Source organism: Sesamum indicum, linkage group LG1 (genome assembly GCF_000512975.1).
Source record: "Sesamum indicum cultivar Zhongzhi No. 13 linkage group LG1, S_indicum_v1.0, whole genome shotgun sequence".
NCBI lineage: Eukaryota > Viridiplantae > Streptophyta > Magnoliopsida > Lamiales > Pedaliaceae > Sesamum > Sesamum indicum.
In genome coordinates this window covers 15786081-15807331 of record NC_026145.1, presented here as the reverse complement: position 1 = coordinate 15807331, position 21251 = coordinate 15786081, and the positions used below count along the sequence as shown (strand labels likewise).

The window sequence follows — 21251 nt, the reverse complement described above, 5'->3', positions numbered from 1 at the left end:
CTTGTCTTTAATAATTAATCCTACAATCATAGATTTTGACTCTTAATATTCCCGAGTGTTTTTAGTATCTTGATAAAGAATTCAAGTTCTTTCATTTTTTATAAAAAAGTGTGTATTGTAGTTCATTAATATTGAAGATACTTTTTTTAATAACGTATTACTTTACCATATAATGAATCAATTAGATAAAAAAGAGATTTTCTATATTTTAAAAATAGATTAAAAATTTCTTTTTTTTTTTTTGTGTTTTTTAATGTAGTTCAATCCCCCCTCTCTGTTAAATTAACTGACGACATTAAATTTTTTCAAGTGACCTTTATGCCCTTATGTATTGTATACTATTTATTATTTAATTAATTCTTTCTTCTTTTTTAAATTGATAAAAGTCCTAGGATCAAATCAATTCTTTTTAACTGTTGTATTTCAAAAAATTAAAGGTCAATATTTAATAAATTTATAAATGTATATTCTATACATATTGAATTTTAAAAATTAAAAATTATTATTTTAAAAAATAATCCCTAACACCCCACGACACCCTGCCCCCCCTCCTCTCGCTGCCTGCTGCCTACCACCTTCCTCGCGGCACCCTCCACAACCACACCCCTTTTCCTATCCCAGCCTAACTCGCCACCGCCACCAGGTGAGGGAGGCGACGACAGAACGGTACCCCCCCCCCACCCCAAAAAAAAAACCAACTTGGGAACCGACAATGTATTCGACAATTTTTTTTTAATTTTTTAACTAATTTAATTGAATATGATTAAAAGTAAATTAAGAAAAAACAAGTTTGTAAATTTTTTTAATAAATAGCAAAATTTTAAAACGATAAAAAAATTATTTAAAATTTTAAATGTTAAAAAATAATTGTAAATATACATATTAATAATTTAAATTTAATATATTATTTACAGTAAAGATTATAATTTATTATTTAAATTAGTTAAAAATATTATTATATTATTGTTCATTAATATTTACATTGATAAATATTTAAATTTTTTGAAAAAATAAACTTAGTATATTAATTTTTGTATTGTGGTATTAATTTAATTTTTCAATTTAAATTATAAATTTATTAAACAATATATACATTTTTTTTTGTATTTTAATATTTAAATAAATATATTCAAACATAAAATTATTTATTGTTTAGGAGGAATAAAAAATATAAAAAAATCATTAAAAATAATATTAAATCAGATACATTTGATCATAGTAATTTTAAATACAATATAGAAGATTATTTTGTTAATTAATAGTCAAAAAAGGGTTAGAACCTGCAAAAAAATCATGCTCACTTCCACCACCCACGAGTACACCCCACCTCCCATTAATTTCTGATGAAAGGGAGGTTTTGTGCAAGGTTTTAGAAATCACAGGAGGCTTTTTACTTATTTTAAAAACACGAAAGGATTTTTAGCCATTTTTACAAACACAGGGGTGGTAAAATGCAATTTGGGCTTTAAAGCACAAGCATTTATTTCCATGCAACGATATTGAAGATCATCAAACAATCCACTACAATCACTCTTTGCAATCAATTTATATAGTTCTTTTAATAATTAGAGATAAATTTATTAGAAATATAATCAATAGGTAGTTATGTATAAATTCATACTAGGAAAACTACAGCATGAAAAAAGGTCACACTATGGCCAAAATATTAAAACTAGAAATAGAACAAAATTTCAAATTAGAAGTTAATTGGCTGATTTTCGCAAAAAGTGAAGACAAAAATGAAGAGCTCACATCTCTGAAAGGTTAGTTAAAGGACAATCCTTACAATTGGGAGACCAATAGAGTGCTACAACACAGTACAGAGTGGCATGGGCTAAATTTCAATTAGTCCTAAATTACAAGAATTTAACCTGTGCCAGCCAAAAATCATCCACATTTACATCATTAAGAACACTAAAACTCTCCATCTCGTGTCCGATTGTTATGGACAGTGAACATTGGGGGACGCATAAGCCCCTCAGCAGCGGTTTTCCCCCATTGGGATTCTGACAGATCCCCAATTCTCACCACCACTCCACACTGCGAATTGCCAAAAGAAAAACAGCCTCTGTAAGAGATTTTAATCACAAACGACATGATAATATTAATGTTACTGAGATTTGATTGATCAGGGAACCTTTTGACGGCTGCTCGATCCAAGGACCATTCATCACAGTAAGAATGCTGCAAGCATCACTGTACTCTAGATTTGGCAGCAATTTTGGAGTAAGCAAGAAACACCTGCATATGAGACCATCTTATGCAATTCCGGTTCATTTGGCAGCAAATTAAGGTTGCCAAAACGAAAATGACTACCATCATTTCCAAGAAAAAGCATGAACAGTTCAATGTAAGAGTTTCAATATAAGCTTGACCCACAAGGTGAATTAATGCAGTTGTCATCCTAAATCTACTAAGCATAATTCACATGGAAGGTGTCTTCAGTAAACAATTAACCAAAAGAAGTAAAACAGCAATCTCTTACTGTGGCGTATTTGGTTGGCTGGCTGCTCTGACCAACTGCTGAAACATTTTCCTCTCGTTTATTGGGTCCATGCCTGGGGAATAATAAGAAAAAAATGATTATTGCTATCATTCAACAAATGCATACTGCTGTTGAAAACTTCAAGGATCATAAACTCGAACCAACCTTGATTTATCTCATCAACTACCCTAAATGGGCAGTTTGTGAGGTCTTGTAAAGAGACGAGGTAGAGAATAGTTGAAACTGAGCGCTCCTGGAACACAGTAGTGCGTTAGAAGTTAGAATATGTTGATTGAAAATCATGTACATAAAAAATATAGCGTAAGGCTATACCCCTCCAGATTGGTGATGAGCACTTAAAACCTGAAGCTGGCTCGTTTGCCTGGTCATAACAGCGGAACCATAAAAATACAAAAGAAAAAAATAAACATCGAAAGAAGTTGGAGACTATAAGGAAAAATGCCTGCATCAACCCGAAAAGAAAAGTAAATAATCTGAATTGTGTCAATGCAAATTAGCAACACTTTGGGTGATAATATTTTTGTAGGCACCAGAAGAAACAAGAAGTTTGTTTCTTGATAAAAATGAAAAATTTCTATGCGAATCACTTATTGTGCTTTAACACAGACTAAGGTAGACAGTAAACTCAATCACCTGAACTTGACTTTTATCAGGATCCCATATTGATCAAAATCTCTGTCATGTTCATCTGAAAATTAAACAATAAATCAAAAAATTGAAAACACCTGAAATAAAATGTTAAAGTAATGTATGGCATTTAACTAGATGGCATGAATGAAATGATAAAGAAAATTGTCAAATTACCTAAAGACACCTCGCCTGCAACAGCCATTTCTTGGAAATTGTGACTAAAAGTTTCATTAATCCGAGTAACAAGGCTTCTCAACATTGGGAGCCAACTTCCCTGAAGAAAATTCAGAACCCGAATATTTCTAGGTTGTCATACGGTGGATAGGTATACTGAGTATAGTAGAGAAATCAGTTTCCATGTTGTAACCTCCAGTCTCTTATATCTTTTTTTGTCAATAATTCTCTTTTTTCCTTTGGAGGGGGGGGGGGGGGGGGATCGAATGTCATGGCCACAAATTTGAAGATGGCACATAGAATAAACAATCAGCACAAATGCAATGGTGGTATAACATTTTCAACAATGATCCATGACTTAACCTTCAGCGCGTTGATCTCATCTAAACGGATATTTAATTCCTTTTCATCCATTTCTTGCTTATTAGTAAGCTCTTCAATCTGCAAAATTACCATTCTAGAATAAGAGCATCGAAGCGAGTAAAACAAACAAGCATTACAAAACATACTTATCCACAAGCAAAGCAAACCTTTTTTTGACGACTTTCATATTCCTCCAAAATGTTATGATTAAGGAAAAGAATAGAATTGGCTTCAGATATTGTATCTTGAATTGCAGCTTCCAAATCTTCAACTGTAGTAGGCATCTGCAAGTTGTATTTCATACTGAGCACTAGCAAATTCCAAAATAGGACTCATAACTGAAGAAGCATGCAAAGCAAGACTGCCAATCAACTATAGTAGTGATGGACAAACCAATTCATTCAAAGTGCAAAAACCACAAATTTGGTGACTTAACCAGGCTTCCCAAATAAAAGACTAATTTTAGAATGAACGCATCTTTTTACAGGAGAACCAAATTCTGACACCAGTACATTGTTTGCACCAGATCTTTTCCTTAACATAGAAATTCAACAAATCTGTTCATTAATTTACTATACAAAATGTGTTCAACACTCTAATAGATCAAGTTATCTTCGAGAGAAGGGCGCTCTGCTTGAAAGTCGGGAAAAGACAATTCCCCTACTCTCGGTAAATTTACCACTTGGCAGCTGCAAATATAGGTTCTTACTTTGAAGTGAATACACAAAACAAAATTTCTACATGACAAACAGTATGATGATCCCAAATCAGTAGCATGGAACATAAGGAAAAAGTTTGAATTCACATGAGCAGTTGGCAGCCATATAACAAAAGAAACCATGCCCTGAGCTGGTAAGTTACTTGCAGAAATTTGACATGTCTCCAGGCAAGTACTAAATACTAACTACTTCAAACCACGCCCAAAGTTGAATCTGCATGCAAACTTTCCTGGACCTCTGTTCTTTTTTTTCTTTTCTTTTTCCTTTCTGTTCCTCTTTCTCCCTTTTTCTCTGCATTGTATGAATCCAGTTGTCTGAAGATTTTCAGAAATCACTAGTTTTTGCCGAATTTCTCATTTCAGTGTTAAAAACTTATTTGATAATAGTTTAGCAATCCCAGACATTGATTCCTTTCTTTCATGGGTATTCCAACTTTCAGAGGTCTTATGATGGAAATGCCTAATTTATTTAAATTCCTCCATGCATGCAACATAAGAACTTCAGTCAGAACACAAACCTCCAGGAAGGCCTGCTGAAGCTCAGGAGTAATTGGAGCAATGGATTCTGCATGTTTCTTGGCAACTGACAGCTGCTGTCGGCAATACTCTGTTGCATTCTTACCTAATCAAACAAGCAATAGAAATTATTAAGCGAAGAAATAGCCATCCTTCTCAATGCCAATTCTACTTTAAATTGTAACTGCAGGCACTGAATATTAGTCAGTCACGGGACCATTTGATAGGCCATAATTTTTACTTTTCGGTAATCAAAAAGCCAAGTAATGACTATGTCATATGTTTTTGAATCCTTTAAACACAATCTGAAACTGTGGAACCAAGTCTATTGGTGCACAAATATTGGAGTTGATTAAGTGATCAATGTGATTAGAGTTTTCACAAGTTATAGTTCTCTAGAAACCAAAAAGTCATTGGTTTCACTGGCAACTTTGAGTAATAACTTAGCGAGTCAAATCTAGACAATAATGCTTTGCACAGCAGAATTATCTCCATCTTTTACATTCATAAACTAGCACATTATTTTTCTTTTCTAATTCTAATGGGACACACAGTTGCAACATAGGTCTTGACAAAGTATAAACAATAACCGTGACAACCAGCAGGTCTTACAGAATTTTACTTTAGCCTGATTCTGGGAGAGGATGCTCCCTCCATAAAAAAAACAATGCTGGGTTAACAGCAATGCATCTCCTATTCAATCGGACAAGAGTCAAATTGTAGAATTTGCTAAATTACATCCCTCATATGAAAAGGAGCCGACATAGTAATCAATGCATGACAGTCCGTAAAGCATTTCTGTTTCCTTGATAAAAAAAATTTAATTGACTGGAAGCTTTGGAGTTTTTCGGAGTCTCACATTAAAATTCTTCATTACTGACTTTACCTAAGGACCATTGTTAATATAATCAAGCCTCTTTCAAATGCTTTATTCTACATGCTACTAGTAAGAGAAGGGTGATTTTGGAAAGTGTTATAAAGTTGACGTTTTTCTCATATCTTCCAAAATACAATGAGATAGAGGGAATCCTGTCGATTTAACCTCTTGCTCCTTTTTCTTTCATGGTTGGTGTTATTGAGTGAGTGGCTTGGGCTGAGGGCTACATAATTTATGTTATTTTGTCAGGCTCTCACTTTGAGATGATCTGATGCTTTCTAATATAAACCAAAGGACACATAAGAAATATATAATGAAAATCTGGGAGAAAACTTCAGAACAGAATAATTTAAAAGATCATGCAGAAAAAACTTACATTCGTCAAAGTATAATGATGCTTGCAAGGCAAACTTCTCTTGTTGCTTTGCATTGGATTCCATCTCCTTAATCTATAGCAAAGATCAAAGCATAATCACACTGATACTACAAAAACAATAAATTGAGACAATGAAGTAAAGAATTTCTTGGACATACATTCTGTAGGCAACGCACTTCTGTGTAATTGACTAGGAAGTTGTTACAATAGCCGACCACGTTGAGTCGGCAGAACAATTATCAATTGAAAACACAAGAAAACCAAGGTGTTTATTCTGATTTAGATTGGCAAGGCATTTACTTAATCCATGATAAGGGTCCACCAGCAATTGCCCAATTACTTTCTATGACCTCATAAACTCCAAATTAGATCTTGCCAAGCATGCCTAATTCATGTGGCACAGCTGAGAACCCAAGAATATGAGGTACTATATCCAAATCCCATCAAAAGTGTAGGTCTTTGTCCTTCTATATTCATAATACTTGATTAGCTGATCATTGGTAGAAATTGATAGTAGTTGAAGCTGATTAGTAGAATTTGGTTATTGGCAGTGGTTGATAGTTTGATATTGTTAATGATCATGCTTGATATTCCTGACAAATTTATGTGTATAACTATTTTCAATGAAAAAAGGAAAAACTTCAATACAGATCTCAAGAAGTCAAACAAAGCAACAACTGGGAAAGGAAAAGAAATAGAAAGACCATCAGAAGAGCATAGAACCAAGATACTGAAGCCCGTAGGGGAAAAGTTCACACAACCACCACTAAACCATTACAAACTTGGTGGATTTGAGCCTTCTAAGGGTCAATAAAAACACAAGAAACACCAGGAAATATACAAGTACCTCAGAAACAATCAAATTCAAACACACATAGGGGTACGGAATCATCCTTTTATGGTGTTACTAAGAAATCCGCCAGCTAGAAGTTAGATCATCAAAGGCTTATATTGGCAGCAAGGGATAGGGGCTCCAAAAAGTTTCAAAATGTTATTAATGACATTGGTAGCAAGGGCTAGAGATCCAAAAGTTTCCACGTGAAAACCTAGTAAACTCAGCACTTAGATCCACTCAGTTTATAACAGATAGAGGCTGCTCAATAACTTAAAGATAGTCCTCCTCTACACTGATAAATCACCTGCTAGAAACACTCAACCTACAAAAAGGAAATGAAAGTTGCTCCCACACATTATGCTTTCTTAACAAGTGTTTCAGACTTTAACAAAAAGGAAACAGTAGGTAGCAGAACCAACTTAAAATTTGTTAGAGGAAAAAAAAGAAGCCATTTCAGAAAGGAACAAAAGTGAATGTGGCAATAGTATCTGCAAGAACATTGAAATAATACATTTCACAGAATCAGCAAAATTAAATGTCACAAAATGGCTATACTCAGAGGTAACTGTTTGTAGACTACATATGCTGAGCTTACGAGTCATGCCAATTCAATTACGTAAAAGAAATTCATGTAATTAGGTATGGCACCGGGGCGGGTTTGCCAAAATCCGAGACCCAACCAGCCAAGATTTTTCTGGACCTGAACCGGCGGGTTGGACAAGCTAAACCTAGTTAAAAATTTTAAAATATTAAAAAATATATATTTTTCAAAATAATACTACCTTAACTTTATAAATACGAGAAAAAATAATATTCAAACATTAATTTTTTTTATAAATTTATATGGACATATTTTAGCCTCTAAAGTATTAAAACTTTCAAGATGTATGTTACCTATGTAAACATCAACACTTAAAACGATTTTAAATCATAATTTTAATTTTTAAAGAGTATTATTCTTTTGTATTTATATCGAAGTACAAATAAAATATACATTTTTTTATATATGTGTAAATATGCTTTATATAATATATAAAAGATATTAAAAGAAATGGGTCTTATCAAAAACACCAAGACCTAGGACCCGCCCAGGGACCCTCTAACATCCCTAAAATAGTATATAATACTAGTAGTTTCTAGTTTTTTATTTTCTTCATAACCTTAGACCTTTTCCAGATTTATTAAATAATAAGGCACACATCTTATCATCAAAATCAACAACTGGAGCATACCTTAGCTTCATGTTCAATAGAGCACATGCTAGCTTCAGCAAAACTTCCTCGGTAAGCAACAGCTTCAGTAAGTAAATTCTATCAAGACAAAGCAGTGAGGCAAAGAACCCGCGTTAAGATAGACAAAGGTCACAAAACTAGAGAGACCATCACAAACTGCCTGAAGGACATTTAAAGGAGTTAAAACAAAAATTCCCACCTTAATCTCTATAGCACATTGGAATCGTTGGATCTTTAATTCTTTAACCTGGTCAGTAAGCTTTGCTATTGCAGCATCTGGGTCGTCCTCCCTTTCTATTGACTTCAACTTCATTCTCTTTTGGTCTAAAATTACGGAAAATTATTTCCAAATACGCATGCATAGTAATTAGATCCTTTTCTACAAAACAAAAAAGTATTTTACTTACTGACAAGGTGTTCCATCTCCCTTCTCCTTTTCTTCTCGCTTTGTATGATGTTAACAATCTCCTCCTGAATGATTATCATCAATTTATCAACCCATGTTCATGAATATGCAAAGAAGAGAGCACCTCATCAACTGTAGAACTTTTGTCCATAATAAATTGAAATAGTTTGCGTGCACCCCCCCCCCCCAACCCCCCCGCTCAAATAAAGCTCCTCTCTGTATCTTCTCTTCTATTGCCATTTCTTATTCCCAAACCTGATGGTGCTCAAACTCTTTCATCCTATCACATAGCCAATCCATCACAATGCCCATGCTTTACCAATAGGTTAAAAATCGAAATCAGCCAGAAACACCTACAATTTATTCTCAGGCACTAAAATACAGCAAAAGTTTGACTAAAACTCTTCCTTTTTCAGCATGTTATTTGCAAATCCTTTAACAAACTTGTTCGGCACTTACTGCACACAAGTCTACCATAAAACCTATAGAGGCTGTACAAGAGTAAGATCCAGCATCAAATACTTTCCTAAATTCCTGGCAAAGGTGATAACCATTTCCAGATACCCTCTTAATAATAATTTGTTTACCTCATATGACAGTATGTAGCAAGAGCCTCTTCCTACATTATTTTTGCCCTGGTATTCCCTTTATACATAGATTGAGTTGCTAATAAGTATACATGTAAAGTCATTCCATGAATGATTGGTGGAACACACAGTTTCCATAAATCTTTTTTATTTTTCCATCCTACTTTAATTCTTCAATCAAGAATAAATGAACTTCAGAAAGCCTCGAATATGCTTATCTAAAGGTTTTCAAAAAACAAGTAGTTTCGGCAGGTACTATGAGCAGCAGCACTTAATAACAAATAGGCAAAATATTATTTATACTTTTTTCCCTGTCATGGCCCAGGTACAGGGAGAGAGACTTTTTGCATAGTACACCAAGCTGCATAACAAATAGGCAAAATATTATTTATGCTCTCTATTTTGATTATCACAAGGAAAAGGCATGAACAAAGATTCATGTTTGCCCTTTTTTCTTTTAAATACAGTCCACTCAGAGTGAGCTGCAGTCACCTCCCCATGCTCCCAAGAAAGCTGTTTTATCATACTTGCCCTTGACTTGAACATCCACCGACATTCAATTTAAACTATAGAAATTAGTTCCATTTTCCTATGAGAACATTTACCTTAACATAGTAGTAAGATATACGGAGTCCATTGCTCAAGAAAACACATTATTGCCAATGTGGTGCCGCTACAGAGCACAAAGAACTCACACTTTGCATCTCTATATGCACCAATACACTACTTTCAACCAAAGCAACACACACAAATGAATATATATATACATATATATATATATATATGAAAATATATTTCGTTCTGACCAGTAAAATTTCTAGACTAGCCAATAATAGGAATAAAAGATTCAAGGTTGTATTGGTTAAACTTGAAAAGTAATACTTTTTGTTCAACAAAAGCAGTCAAATAAAGTGTCCCTTTCAGCACGCTCAGAGAGTAGCAAGCGTAAGGAATAAAGTGCCATCTCCATATGTATTCACTTACTCGTTCACGCTGAAGTTCAGCTGCTTCATCTTCCTTCTGTCTTAAGGCAGTTTGGAGAGCTCTCAAATTTCCATCTATGGTACGAACGGTCTCCTCCACCTCTGTTTGCCTCAATTTGACACTCTCAATTTCCTTAACATCCAAATCTGAAAAGGAAGGTAATATAGAGAAACAGTAGAACCTTAATTAATCTCAGCTTTACTTTTTGACAATCAAATTTGATCTTTTTTTAGCAAAATTCGAGTTTCTTAGGAGAATTATTTACAATGATCTGTTTCCTTCGAGATTAGAATGCTAGAGAATTAAAAGTTGTTAAACTCAGCACACTATTTTCAGAAACATACTGCATAAAAGTAGACGGGAACGATCGACTGATTCAACATTTCCAGACACATGATTCCCATAGCGGGATCTGAGCCAACGATAATGATTTTCTGGTGTCCAGACATCCATAATTCCCAATCTAAAGACCAGATCAGCCTTCTCATCGGTTTCTTTGGACCCAATGTACTGAAAAAAGAAATCATTAAAATATCAGATCGAGAAATGAGAAGCTCTTGTTCATTGACCTTCCTGGTTTTAATCTCTGATCCTGCTAAAGAGTATATATGAACACATGAAACAGAAAAAAGTAAGCATACTGAATGATCCAATCCAAATTGACCGATCAAAACTTCTTTGACAGCATGAGGAGCTTCAAACACTTGATCAAGCCTGGAAGATATGCCAAGTTTACGCATCTGTTTAATACAGTCAAACAAAAGATCAGCCAATGATCAACAGAGCCACAGTGATGAACTTCAATGAACTCAGAGCATTACTTCATCAGTTTCTTGAAAGGGTTCCCTGCAGCCACCTTCATTCCTGACATGATTGATAACAGGAACATCAAAGGACCTCAAGTTTTTAACCAGTAAATCTCGATCCTCAGAATCCTGAGTAATAAAAGCCTGAGGAGGTAACCAATCAGGAAAAGAAGTCGATAGATGAACAAGAGAGATGACTAAGCCATGCATCATATGACTCATGATTCAAGCTAACAGCAGAACTACCTGGCAGTATGCAGGACTACAAGTTAGAAACTAACATGCTAAGAAGAACAGAATAGGAAAAATTAATGTTTATACTTACAAAAAAGCATATAAAACGACTTATCATTGAAAATAGAAGGGCAGAACTCAATTTTATAATCAATCCTTTCCTTTTCATTTATTTCTTATGAATGTTCTCACTGCAGAAGCATTTCGTTACTGCTCTAAGTAGCGGCACCTACCAGCCCCCGTGACGAGCGTACACTGGGTTTGAGTTGGACCCTCTAAACAATTCCATAGACTTATTTTCCATTTCAATGATTAGACACTCCTTGTCACCTTCCTGACTTTACAATTTGATTTGATCCCAAGACTATGGAAGACATCTACAGAACATTACAATTGGAATCTTAACTCAAAGGTTATTCTTTTTTAAAGAATATTCACCCCCTACACTATTTCCACAGGATAGATGAGCATTACTTTTTACTTGGTCAAGTTCTGCAGAACAGCATGTCTAAAAGATGGGAAATATAACACAGAATAGTGGGAATTTTTTGCAAACCAGAATTACCTTCCATATGTAATTGGCAACATGACCCTCTAGGTAGTCTGCATGAAGCCGATTGGCGACATTTACCTGAACAGGCAGTCCTAGCAGTATTTAAATAAAGATGTAGTGGATGCAAACAAATACTACATATTTCATCTCATTTTTCATTTATGCACCTCGAGCAATACAGGACCATAAACTTCCTTATTGAACTTGTCGCGGTGCTCCTGAACCCAGTGATAAGCCTCAAATATCTTCTCAGCACCAGAATTCTTTAATGCTTGTAAACGCTTATTGTTGGCGTTCTCCATCTCTCTCAACCTTTGGGGGTCATACAGGGAATAGGAAAAGAAGGCTTTTAAAATGGTCAAATATATAGATAAAAGATAGTTGAACAATGTTTGATATTGACCTATCTGCGCACTGTCGGAGGATCCCTTTATGATGGCTTAAGTGTTTCTCTTTCTCCTTCTTGTGAGATCTAATCTCTTTTGCAGCCTCTTCAAGCTCCATAATCCTAGCACTTAATTGTTCCTGGATACAACATAGAAAACAAGGAGAAGAATGCACTTAAAATTAGATACTTCTTGCAACAATTTACCGTGACTAATAAATATTATAGCATTAATATCCATTTTAGCATCTGTCATCGCCAGAGATTTAGCCTTGGTAGTATAAAGAGAGTTAAACCCACCATCTTGTGCTTTGGAGGTTCATAAGGAGGAAGATTAGCAAGTTCTGCCTCTGCAGTGGCTAGGTCTTCTTTAACCTTAGAGATTCTTTGTTGACGAGATTCTTCCTGACGCCTCAAATCTTCCACATCATTGTACTTCCCCTGAATTAAAACTCCCTACAAATGGTAAGACAAAATATAGAGAGTTAAGTAATTGTTGAAACAACATGAGCAATGAGAAGCAGGTAAATGATGACAACATACCAGACGATTATAATTATCAGAGAGCTGCATACGCTTCTTCATATTGTTATCTAACAAACCATTAATCTTTTTCAATGCAGCTTCTTGTTTTGCTTTCTCGCACTTTTGTCTCCTGAGAAAAAATTATTTAGGCAAACAAGAGCAAGAAATAGCTAGAACTTGATCAAATGGAGGCACTAAAAATTAAACATAACAACAAACTATGCAAATCATAGTTGATCGAGATCAACAATCAAAAACTCAATTTACTGACTTGGCAAATCAAACTGACGGGATCAACATTTCAAGATCAAGTGAATAATAAAGAACCAAAAAATTTACAGAGATACCAAACTCCTGGAGCTTGACTCATGCTTGGTGTAGCTCATTCAAGATTTCCTTTTAAAGCTGAACCACGTTCAAACACACAACTCTGAACCTTTTAGGTAATTCAAAAAATAAAACAGTCTTGTGCTTTAATGCAAGTAGTTCAAAATCATCCTTAGCAAAAATAATTATAGTTATACAACTATAAAAGAGTTTATGCAATGGTGACATGATTCAAATTAAGTGGATGTGACATACTTTCTGTCTTTAACCTCATCCATGGTAAATTATTCGCCTCCGTTGAAAATAGAATAAACTTTTCCAAGGTTGTACACATTAGAGATGGTCCAGTCAACTGTTAAATATGTCACAAACTGGAAAAACTGTTAAGCAGATTAACTCACTCAATAGGCTCTCTGAGTTCATTCAAAGCCTTGGCCGCTTCATCTAGCTTCATCTTTGCATCCTTCTCCCTGTTTTTGAAGTCTATATATTCGGCCTTCTTGATATCATACTTCAACCATGGCAATTTTTTCCTCATAGACTCAGCCTGGAAGCATAAGAGTGATCTATCAACTCATACATCAATCGACTGTCCCATTGATGATGACAAGAGAAAAGAATGCTGAAGAAACCTTTGCTAAGAGATCTTCTCTTTGGCGAACACGTTCAACATCTCTCTCAAGTTCAGCATTAAGAGCCTTTAGTTGATCCAGAGATCCTTTGTTGCTCTCAACAGCCTATTATAGATGAAAAGAATCCAAACATTTATTTTATCTCCTAACAGTATATTGTTAGCTAAGGAAATTGTGCAACAGAGCACCACATAAACTGACTTACTCTTTGAAACTTCTTTAACTCCTGACTCTTCGTGATGAGAGTCTGATGCTGAATAGGTAATTGAGGATCACCAACAGCTTTTTCAGTTTCTTCAAGGAGTTGCACTGGAGTTAACTTTGCAAACTCACAAACTCTGTCTTGTGGTAGAAACTGAATTCATTCCAGAGAAATGCGACCATAGTTTAAATGCTTAAAATATATTCAAATAAAGGAAGACAATATTGAAACATGACACATGAGAATAGATGTTCCAGAAATGAGGTAGCTGCACATAAAGATCAAGGAGGAGAGAAGCGAATGGTGATTATTTTGGGGCCAAGCAGAAAGAATGCTTATTACATAGTACATAACTGCAAATCCATACAATAGCATACACTCCTACAAACACAAACATACATATACTCATTATTCACATAGACATATGTATGTACATAATACATGCTGAGAGGAGAGGGATCGCACCAACAATTAACCAACCACCATTTCTTCTTTAAGCACATAGATCATAACTATATTCTTAAATCTCTGCAGTTTTGATCAATCAGCTAACGAAACTACATCAGTGAACCAACTTTCAAGTATCAAGAACTTGATAACTTTCCTTCCCTAGAAAAGTCTAGATACAGATATCCTGGGGCACATGTACGATGAAGCCAGTACAATAACTAGGACAAAGACGTCTCTCTGAGCATACAAAAAAGAATACATAAGTAGCCTAAACTAGGAACACAATCAAGAGCAGAGCAGAGCAGAAAAGAAGTTCAAACCGAAAATTACAGTATGCACGTAGTAAACAATAACAAAATCACATTATTTATTCTCACCTCACTAGCTGAAGGAGTCCTGCTTAAGTGGTGCAAGTATGAGTCAAGTTAGGTTATGAAAATATTGTCCTGGGTTTTGAAACTTAATTACATGTCTGCAGAAATGTGACAATTGGCTAAAAGTTATATTAGGATAAACATAATATGCATTTCGACTTGCTATTCCTGAGAAATACCCTGTGTTTACCCTCTTCAAACTCCCTCAACAGCAAAAAGAAGAATGGACCACCCACTTCCGGTAATAATTCTGCATTCTGGAGCTTTAGTTTCTAGTTTTTCACTTTCACCTCAAAATTCAATCTAGAAAGTCTGTTCAAGGTCTCTGATTGAAGTACTAAAAGTAGGTGCAAAGTATAACATAACTGGATCCAGCTAGGTATTGACAGACTTCTTGGAGAATAGAACTTCACTGTCAGATAACTGTATAACATGACTGCATAACATATAGGAAATGCAACCTCAAATGCTGACATTATGTGGAAAAAGGATATCCATTCCCATTATCCCAATATATCCCAAGAGAGTACACTTCTATAGCACATCCTTGTTTTTTAGTTCTTCACTGTGGCAGCCAAGAAGGTCAAAGTAATATATAAACTTTTAAAGTTTGCTTCATCGAAAAATTCTACTGTTATTTTCAACAGGTGATTCATCGTTTAGGGAGAGTAATTCATGGTCGCACTAGCAACTAAGAGCTGCCGCGGAAACCTACCTCATTATTAGGTATCATTTAGTAAGAAACTAGGTATCATTATCGTCAAAACAACACCACACAACTCGAAATTAAGAATCATGTGACATAATACAACTACAAAAAGCCCAAAGAATGACCAAGTGACATTTTCACATAATGCAAATGGTGGATGAGGCTACATCTGATTAGGACATGAGAAACATACAAGAATGATATGTTTAACTAAGAACTTCTTCTAAACCATAGAAGAACCAAACATAATAATGTATCCTCTGACATAATTTGCTATGTTTACCGAATGCCCTTTGTGGGAAGACATTGCATGTGTTCATGGTATAAGAAATATAGGGAAAATGAGTAAATTTATGAAGATGATAGAGAAATGATAAAATTTTTTGCAACGTTAAAGTTTATAGGAAGTAAAAAGTATTTGCACCAATTACAATAAAGAAATGAACATTTTCTTTGATAACTGGATTCATATGCAGTAGACAAAAGATACATAATAAAGCATTTTACCAAGAACTTACTTGAGTCAAATTATTGACTTGGATGTTGAATCTTTGAATTACTTCATTAATGTCCTTTTTTCCCACTACTTTGCCTGAAGAGATGTAGAATAAGAATGGCAATACACACATCAAGGACTCTTTTTCAACAATTCATCTCAAAGTAATGCAAACCCAGACATCCATAAAGAAAACCTTAATTCCATCTCTGTATGCATCCTCGCATGAGTAGCATCACTAAAAATTACTCATCCAGGTAATATCTTCAAGTTTTTACAACCAACAAAAAGGTTTGCGAAAAGCACTACGATACATATAAGAGAGCTAGAGTATCATTGTTTAGCAGTAAAGCTCAAGTTACTTAAAGCTTCTCTAGGAAGAAATCCCTTAAGGCAATTGGTATACTCATCTACACTTGAATATGGATCTTCTTTGATAAATTGGTGAATTTAAAAGGATTTCCAATCTTCCGGAGTAAGAGAACTGATTTTGAGTTAAAAATCACATATTCCTTTGTGCATCAGACAACTGGACTGAATACATCTTCCACTCTATCCCACACCTGGTTTCTAGAATCATTTGACATAAACAGAAGGGATTGCCCGTATAGGCTTGAGATCAAGTATCACTCATGGATGATCAGATGAAAGATACAAGATTTACCATTAAACAGCCACTCAGACTTGTTACGTGTATCTATTTTTCTTGTAATGGTAATTGGCTCCTCCTTGCTTTCTCCTCTCAAAGAAATCTTAATATACCCAGATTCCTCCCCACGCTTCACATAGGCTCCAATACTGGTAGCCCTCCCCAGAAGCTGCACAATTTATTTTTTAAGAAAAATTCTGTCATAAATACTGCATATGCATAAGAAAGGAATAAATAGACAAATGATAATGCTTGTTTTAACCTGAGGTTCCCCTCCAAGTCCTAGTGCAATGGCACATACAAGAGAACTTTTTCCAGATCCATTTGGTCCAATAACCAAATTTAAGCGCGAGCCTGGCTTGCAGGTCATTTTATTGAAGGTCATGAAATTGCAGAGTTCAATTTTAGTTATATTTCCTGGCACGTAGTCATCATCCCCCCTGCATATGAACAGAAGGAAGCGAACTCATGAAATGAGAACAAGATATTTCAGGCAAAATGTGAAATGCTCCCATAATTTGTTTGTGGATCTATGGCAACCAAACTTCAAGCATTCCCCTAAATGTTCAAACCAATGAGAGGACAATCACAAAAACGAAGAAAAAGAAAAAAGGACTAAAACCTTGATCTCTTGAAGGGAGCCCAAAAAAAATAATAAATAAGGAAAATTGAAAATTAAATGCAATTTTAATAAAAATTTATTTGAAAATGCAAACTTTTTAGTAATTCACGCTGCAAAATGGAGAACCTCTGCAAAAGAGTACTTAAAATTGTAGTTATTTGTCCAAAAAGAAAATGCATGTAGATTTTAGTTTTAGAGGACCAGCAAGTTGCAGCAGAAGAACAGGAGAAAAAACAATGCAATGTACAGAATCACCATCCCCTTAAAATGCTGTTCACTCGTTCTAGTAGTCAACAAGAGCAGAAAGTCACTGATATACAATCAAGCACAAAACCACAGTCTCATCGTTATTCTTCTGATCAGCATGAGTAAACTATAAGCAGATGAATTACCGAATAACAAACACATATACTAGTGCTCATTGAAATGCGAGAAATGCGGTGAAACAAGCATAGCAAAAGAGGACAGCCGGAGCAGGTAGTACTAGTAAAAAACCAGAGTAAACCCCCTCTGTCTAAAAAATTGCATCTTTAGAACAAAAACCAGTTAGAAGTGTAAACCTGGAAATTTTCGGCCTTTTGGGTCTCGGCTCCTCCGGCATCGGTTTGTTAAATCCTCCCGCAATCTGCAATTCAAAACAAAAAACTTCCCCGAATTTAGGTACAAGGACTAGGGCTTTTACTCCGAATTGTGCGTGCGTGTTTTTGGGGAAGGAAGAAAGACGATTTGGAAAAGACTGAGTAACCTTACAGTGCGTGTTAGAGTGTGGGAGAAATGGCGCCAAAGGGGGAGCACGTGCGAGGTAGTATCTATTCTCTGTGTGGGGGAGCTGCAAAAAGGAATTATGCTATTTAAAAGGGCTGAAACTGTAAAAAGATATATATTTTCTGAGCTTTGATAAAGATCCCATCCAATACCAACTCCCTAAATCAAGAACTAAAAGTGTTATTTAGTCATAATTAAGTGGCCCAATTGTCATAATTAGGAGTCAAGAATTCAGTTTTGATCTTCATCTTCGAAAGATAAAAAATCATATTAATCATACTTACACTGACTTATTATGGTGGAAGGTGGACAAAAAACAAACCATAATTAAGTTGATAAATTTTTATTTGATTTTTAGAGTCCATAAAATTTAAAGATAGAGCAAAAAAACAAAAAGAGTGGAGAGGAAAAAAAGGGGGTAGCAAGTAATGGTAGTCCATAGGTTAAGACGAAAAAAGAAAAAACACATATACAAAGTGGAGAAATAAAAATATCTAAGTCATTGCAACATATAAATCAAAGCAAGTGAAGTATAATATCTCCAACACTCTTTGGTCTCCCACACCATTACTTGGAATTGGAACATGTATATGGCCATGGCCATATGCTCATGTTCAAAGCAATCACCAGCATTGCCAAACATCTCATTCCCCTATTATTCTACCAAATCATTTCTCAAAGTTTCAAGTTATAACACCCTTCCAACATACACTCAATCTCCATGCAATCATACTTGTAGCTATACAGTCCAGGAAGATGCAATAATAATTCATAGTGCTTGCACTCAGCACCTTGCTGTAGCTGCAGCTGCAGCTGCACCGGCTCATGATATGGAGAAGTTGTTGGATTTAAAGGGCAGTGAAAATGATGCGAAGAGGGGGCGTTTTTGGTGCAATGAAGTTGCAGTCAGAAGGAAGAGAAGACGAAAATTAAGGACATCGGAGCGTGTGAAGAATGATGAGGATGGCAAGCTCGTGTTTGTGGATAAGAAGGAAGGAAAATCCAGGTTCATGACCTCTAAAGAAGAGGCCAGATTTTCTTGGTACTTGAAGGTATATATGTGACTGAGAATTATCCAACAATGAGAGCGAGCTCTTTAAGTTTTGAGTAATTTCTATAACCGGAGTTGCTTTCTTTACTTTTTGACCTGTAATATGGTGTGTGATTTACCCTTTTAAAGGATTCATGAGGACACAAATTCATTAGAGTATGACTTGCAACAGGAAAGAGCAAGAATTGTGGCTGTGAAAACAGAACTACTAGCAGAAACAGGACGACGTGAAGTATCCTCAAGCCAATGGGCCAAGGCTGCTGGAATCAGCCAGCGGAATCTGGACAGGATTCTGTGCAATGGAAGAGAGTCGGAGGAGAGAATCACTAGTTGCTACCGCAGACTCGTTGTATCGATTGCTTCTTCGTATCAAGGCAAAGGATTAAGCTTGCAAGATTTAACTCAGGTCTTGATGCATTTTCCAGAGTAAACTGGTTTCATTATCGTCATTTGAGCTGATTGAATACTTATTCCTCATTATAAACAGGAAGGCAGCATTGGGCTACTACGTGGGGCGATAAAGTTTAATCCCGAAAGGGGTTATAAGTTATCAACATATGCTTACTGGTGGATAAGGCAATCTATTACCAGAGCCATTGCAAACAAGTCCAAGATTATCAGATTACCGGTAAGCCATACGTTAGTTGATGATGGTTCCTCGAGTAGTAATAAATTTTGACCCTTGAGCATGCAGTATATTATCAGGGATCGCGTATGTAATCATTCTTAATCTTTATGTTGCTTGTTATTCCACATGGCTTTGATCTATTTATTAGTTTCATATCCAAGTTACTTAAGTCCGAAGTCCAAGATTTTAAGATCATAATCAGTGAATGCACTGTTAGCTTTCCATGTTACACAGGGCAGCATAAGTGAACTGGTGCCAAAGATTTGCGAGGCTAATGCTGCGTTAAGCAGAAGGCTGCGAAGGCCCCCTACGTATGATGAGATTGCAGAAGCTATTGATGCTAATAGTTCAGCTGTAAGACTTGCGATCGAAAGAAACAGATCCCCGATTTCTCTTGACGAAGCCATTACCAGCCAAGGTTGCATGTCTCTGCAGGTTCTTTCCACTCCAGTTTTGTATATAATTCTTCACTATTTCTATTTCTACAATTGGGACAGGCATAGAAGAACTCGTACACATCGTTTGCAGGATATAGTTGCAGGGCCAGATGAGATAACTCCAGAGGCAATGGTGAAGAAAGATCAGCTGAAACCAGAAATCCAAAAGCTGCTTAAGCCTTTGTGTGACAGAGAGGCACACATCTTGAGACTGCACTATGGGTTGAATGGTGAGACGCCGTGGTCGTTTGAGGAGATAGGAAGGGTGTTGGAGCTCTCAAGGGAGAGAGTTAGGCAGATTAACTCTGCTGCATTGCTGAAAATAAGGCAGACGAGCAAAGTAGAGGATCTGAAGCACTTCATATAGTTTATCCATATACAAAGAATGATACAGATAGAGATATTCAGAGTTGGGAAACTGTAAAAATTGTATTTGAATGCAAAAACACTGAAATGTTAGTAAATATTCAGAAGTGGTTGTCCCTTCATTGGGTGACTTGCTTTTCATTTGCTTAGAACAGATGACGTTGCATTTGTTTCATGGTGGAAGGAAATAAACTAATGCATACACATTCTGAACTTTTGTTTCCTGTCTTTTGTCAATTTGATTTTCTTCAGTTCTATACTTTCATGACTAGTTGTGCAGATATTTCGTTTTTGACATCTACATAGAATAGAAATGGCTGGTAGAATCAATTTTGTGACAAAATATTACAATAATAATTATTTCTATTCTGACCTTGAGAGCATCAAGCGTTTGTAGTCCAACGGTTAGGATAATTGCCTTCCAAGCAATAGACCCGGGTTCGACTCCCGGCAAACGCACCTGTTGTGTTTCCCAGGTTTTTGACTGTGAGTGGTGACTTATGACAAAAACTAACTGCAGCATCCCATTCTTTTTTTTTGAATTTCAGTGTTCAAATATCAGTTTCTTTTTCCCCCTTTCGGAAACGAAACGCCAATTAGTTTCACTCATTAGATTTATAGAACTTTCTTGGCAACTTTAGGAGATCATTTTCCATCACTGGGCATCAGATGCAGTGAGTCGAGGTCTGCCCGATTTATATGCATATCTCTGTCAGACAAGTGGTGACTGCAGCCGCATAAAAGTACACCTCAGACAACTAGACCCCTTATGGGTCTATTGCTTGCCTCAAATCCTCTATACCCGTGTTCCCTGCAACCCAGACTGACTGCTAGAG

The 21251-nt window shown here is 35.7% G+C and overlaps 2 protein-coding genes and 1 non-coding gene across 5 annotated transcripts; 2 read left to right on the top strand and 1 right to left on the bottom strand.

Annotated features, from left to right (window-relative positions):
* Positions 1729-18040, bottom strand: LOC105169344 (structural maintenance of chromosomes protein 5). 2 transcript variants are annotated; one of them, XM_011089731.2, is made up of 31 exons: positions 17919-18040; positions 17729-17793; positions 16809-16986; positions 16562-16715; positions 15920-15993; positions 13872-14021; positions 13667-13771; positions 13436-13581; positions 12726-12837; positions 12483-12638; positions 12201-12322; positions 11965-12109; positions 11810-11875; positions 11026-11154; positions 10846-10944; positions 10549-10714; positions 10205-10350; positions 8635-8698; positions 8427-8551; positions 8228-8305; positions 6161-6233; positions 4910-5013; positions 3841-3957; positions 3674-3751; positions 3311-3410; positions 3140-3194; positions 2819-2867; positions 2651-2738; positions 2486-2558; positions 2138-2241; positions 1729-2040 (listed from the first exon to the last, which is right to left on the bottom strand). In XM_011089731.2, the coding sequence occupies exons 2-31, from the start codon at positions 17767-17769 to the stop codon at positions 1979-1981; spliced, it is 3159 nt and encodes a 1052-aa protein (XP_011088033.1). In that variant the 5' UTR covers positions 17770-17793; positions 17919-18040; the 3' UTR covers positions 1729-1978. The 2 variants fall into 2 exon arrangements, with proteins under 2 accessions (XP_011088033.1, XP_011088042.1); XM_011089740.2 differs by having other exon boundaries at positions 17914-17990.
* Positions 18398-21160, top strand: LOC105170115 (RNA polymerase sigma factor sigD, chloroplastic). 2 transcript variants are annotated; one of them, XM_020693063.1, is made up of 5 exons: positions 18398-18985; positions 19157-19390; positions 19472-19612; positions 19847-20047; positions 20141-21160. In XM_020693063.1, exons 1-5 carry the CDS (start codon positions 18518-18520, stop codon positions 20414-20416), a joined length of 1320 nt encoding a protein of 439 aa, XP_020548722.1. In that variant the 5' UTR covers positions 18398-18517; the 3' UTR covers positions 20417-21160. The 2 variants fall into 2 exon arrangements, with proteins under 2 accessions (XP_020548722.1, XP_020548719.1); XM_020693060.1 differs by having other exon boundaries at positions 19847-21160.
* On the top strand, positions 20803-20874 carry TRNAG-UCC. The gene has a single exon. It is a non-coding gene; the product is annotated as a tRNA-Gly (tRNA).

What these genes read in the sequence shown, in the direction of transcription:
- LOC105169344 (XM_011089731.2), bottom strand. Translation starts at nt 17,769, where the DNA reads ATGCCGGAGGAGCCGAGACCCAAAAGGCCGAAAATTTCCAG. An exon ending in AATTTGGATTGGATCATTCA is followed by an intron (nt 10,715 to 10,845) that starts GTATGCTTACTT and finishes TTCTTTTTTCAG; the next exon opens with TACATTGGGTCCAAAGAAAC. An exon ending in TTCAGCAGGCCTTCCTGGAG is followed by an intron (nt 3,958 to 4,909) that starts GTTTGTGTTCTG and finishes TACAACTTGCAG; the next exon opens with ATGCCTACTACAGTTGAAGA.
- LOC105170115 (XM_020693060.1), top strand. Translation starts at nt 18,518, where the DNA reads ATGTATATGGCCATGGCCATATGCTCATGTTCAAAGCAATCACCAGCA. An exon ending in GATTTTCTTGGTACTTGAAG is followed by an intron (nt 18,986 to 19,156) that starts GTATATATGTGA and finishes GACTTGCAACAG; the next exon opens with GAAAGAGCAAGAATTGTGGC. An exon ending in GCTTGCAAGATTTAACTCAG is followed by an intron (nt 19,391 to 19,471) that starts GTCTTGATGCAT and finishes CATTATAAACAG; the next exon opens with GAAGGCAGCATTGGGCTACT.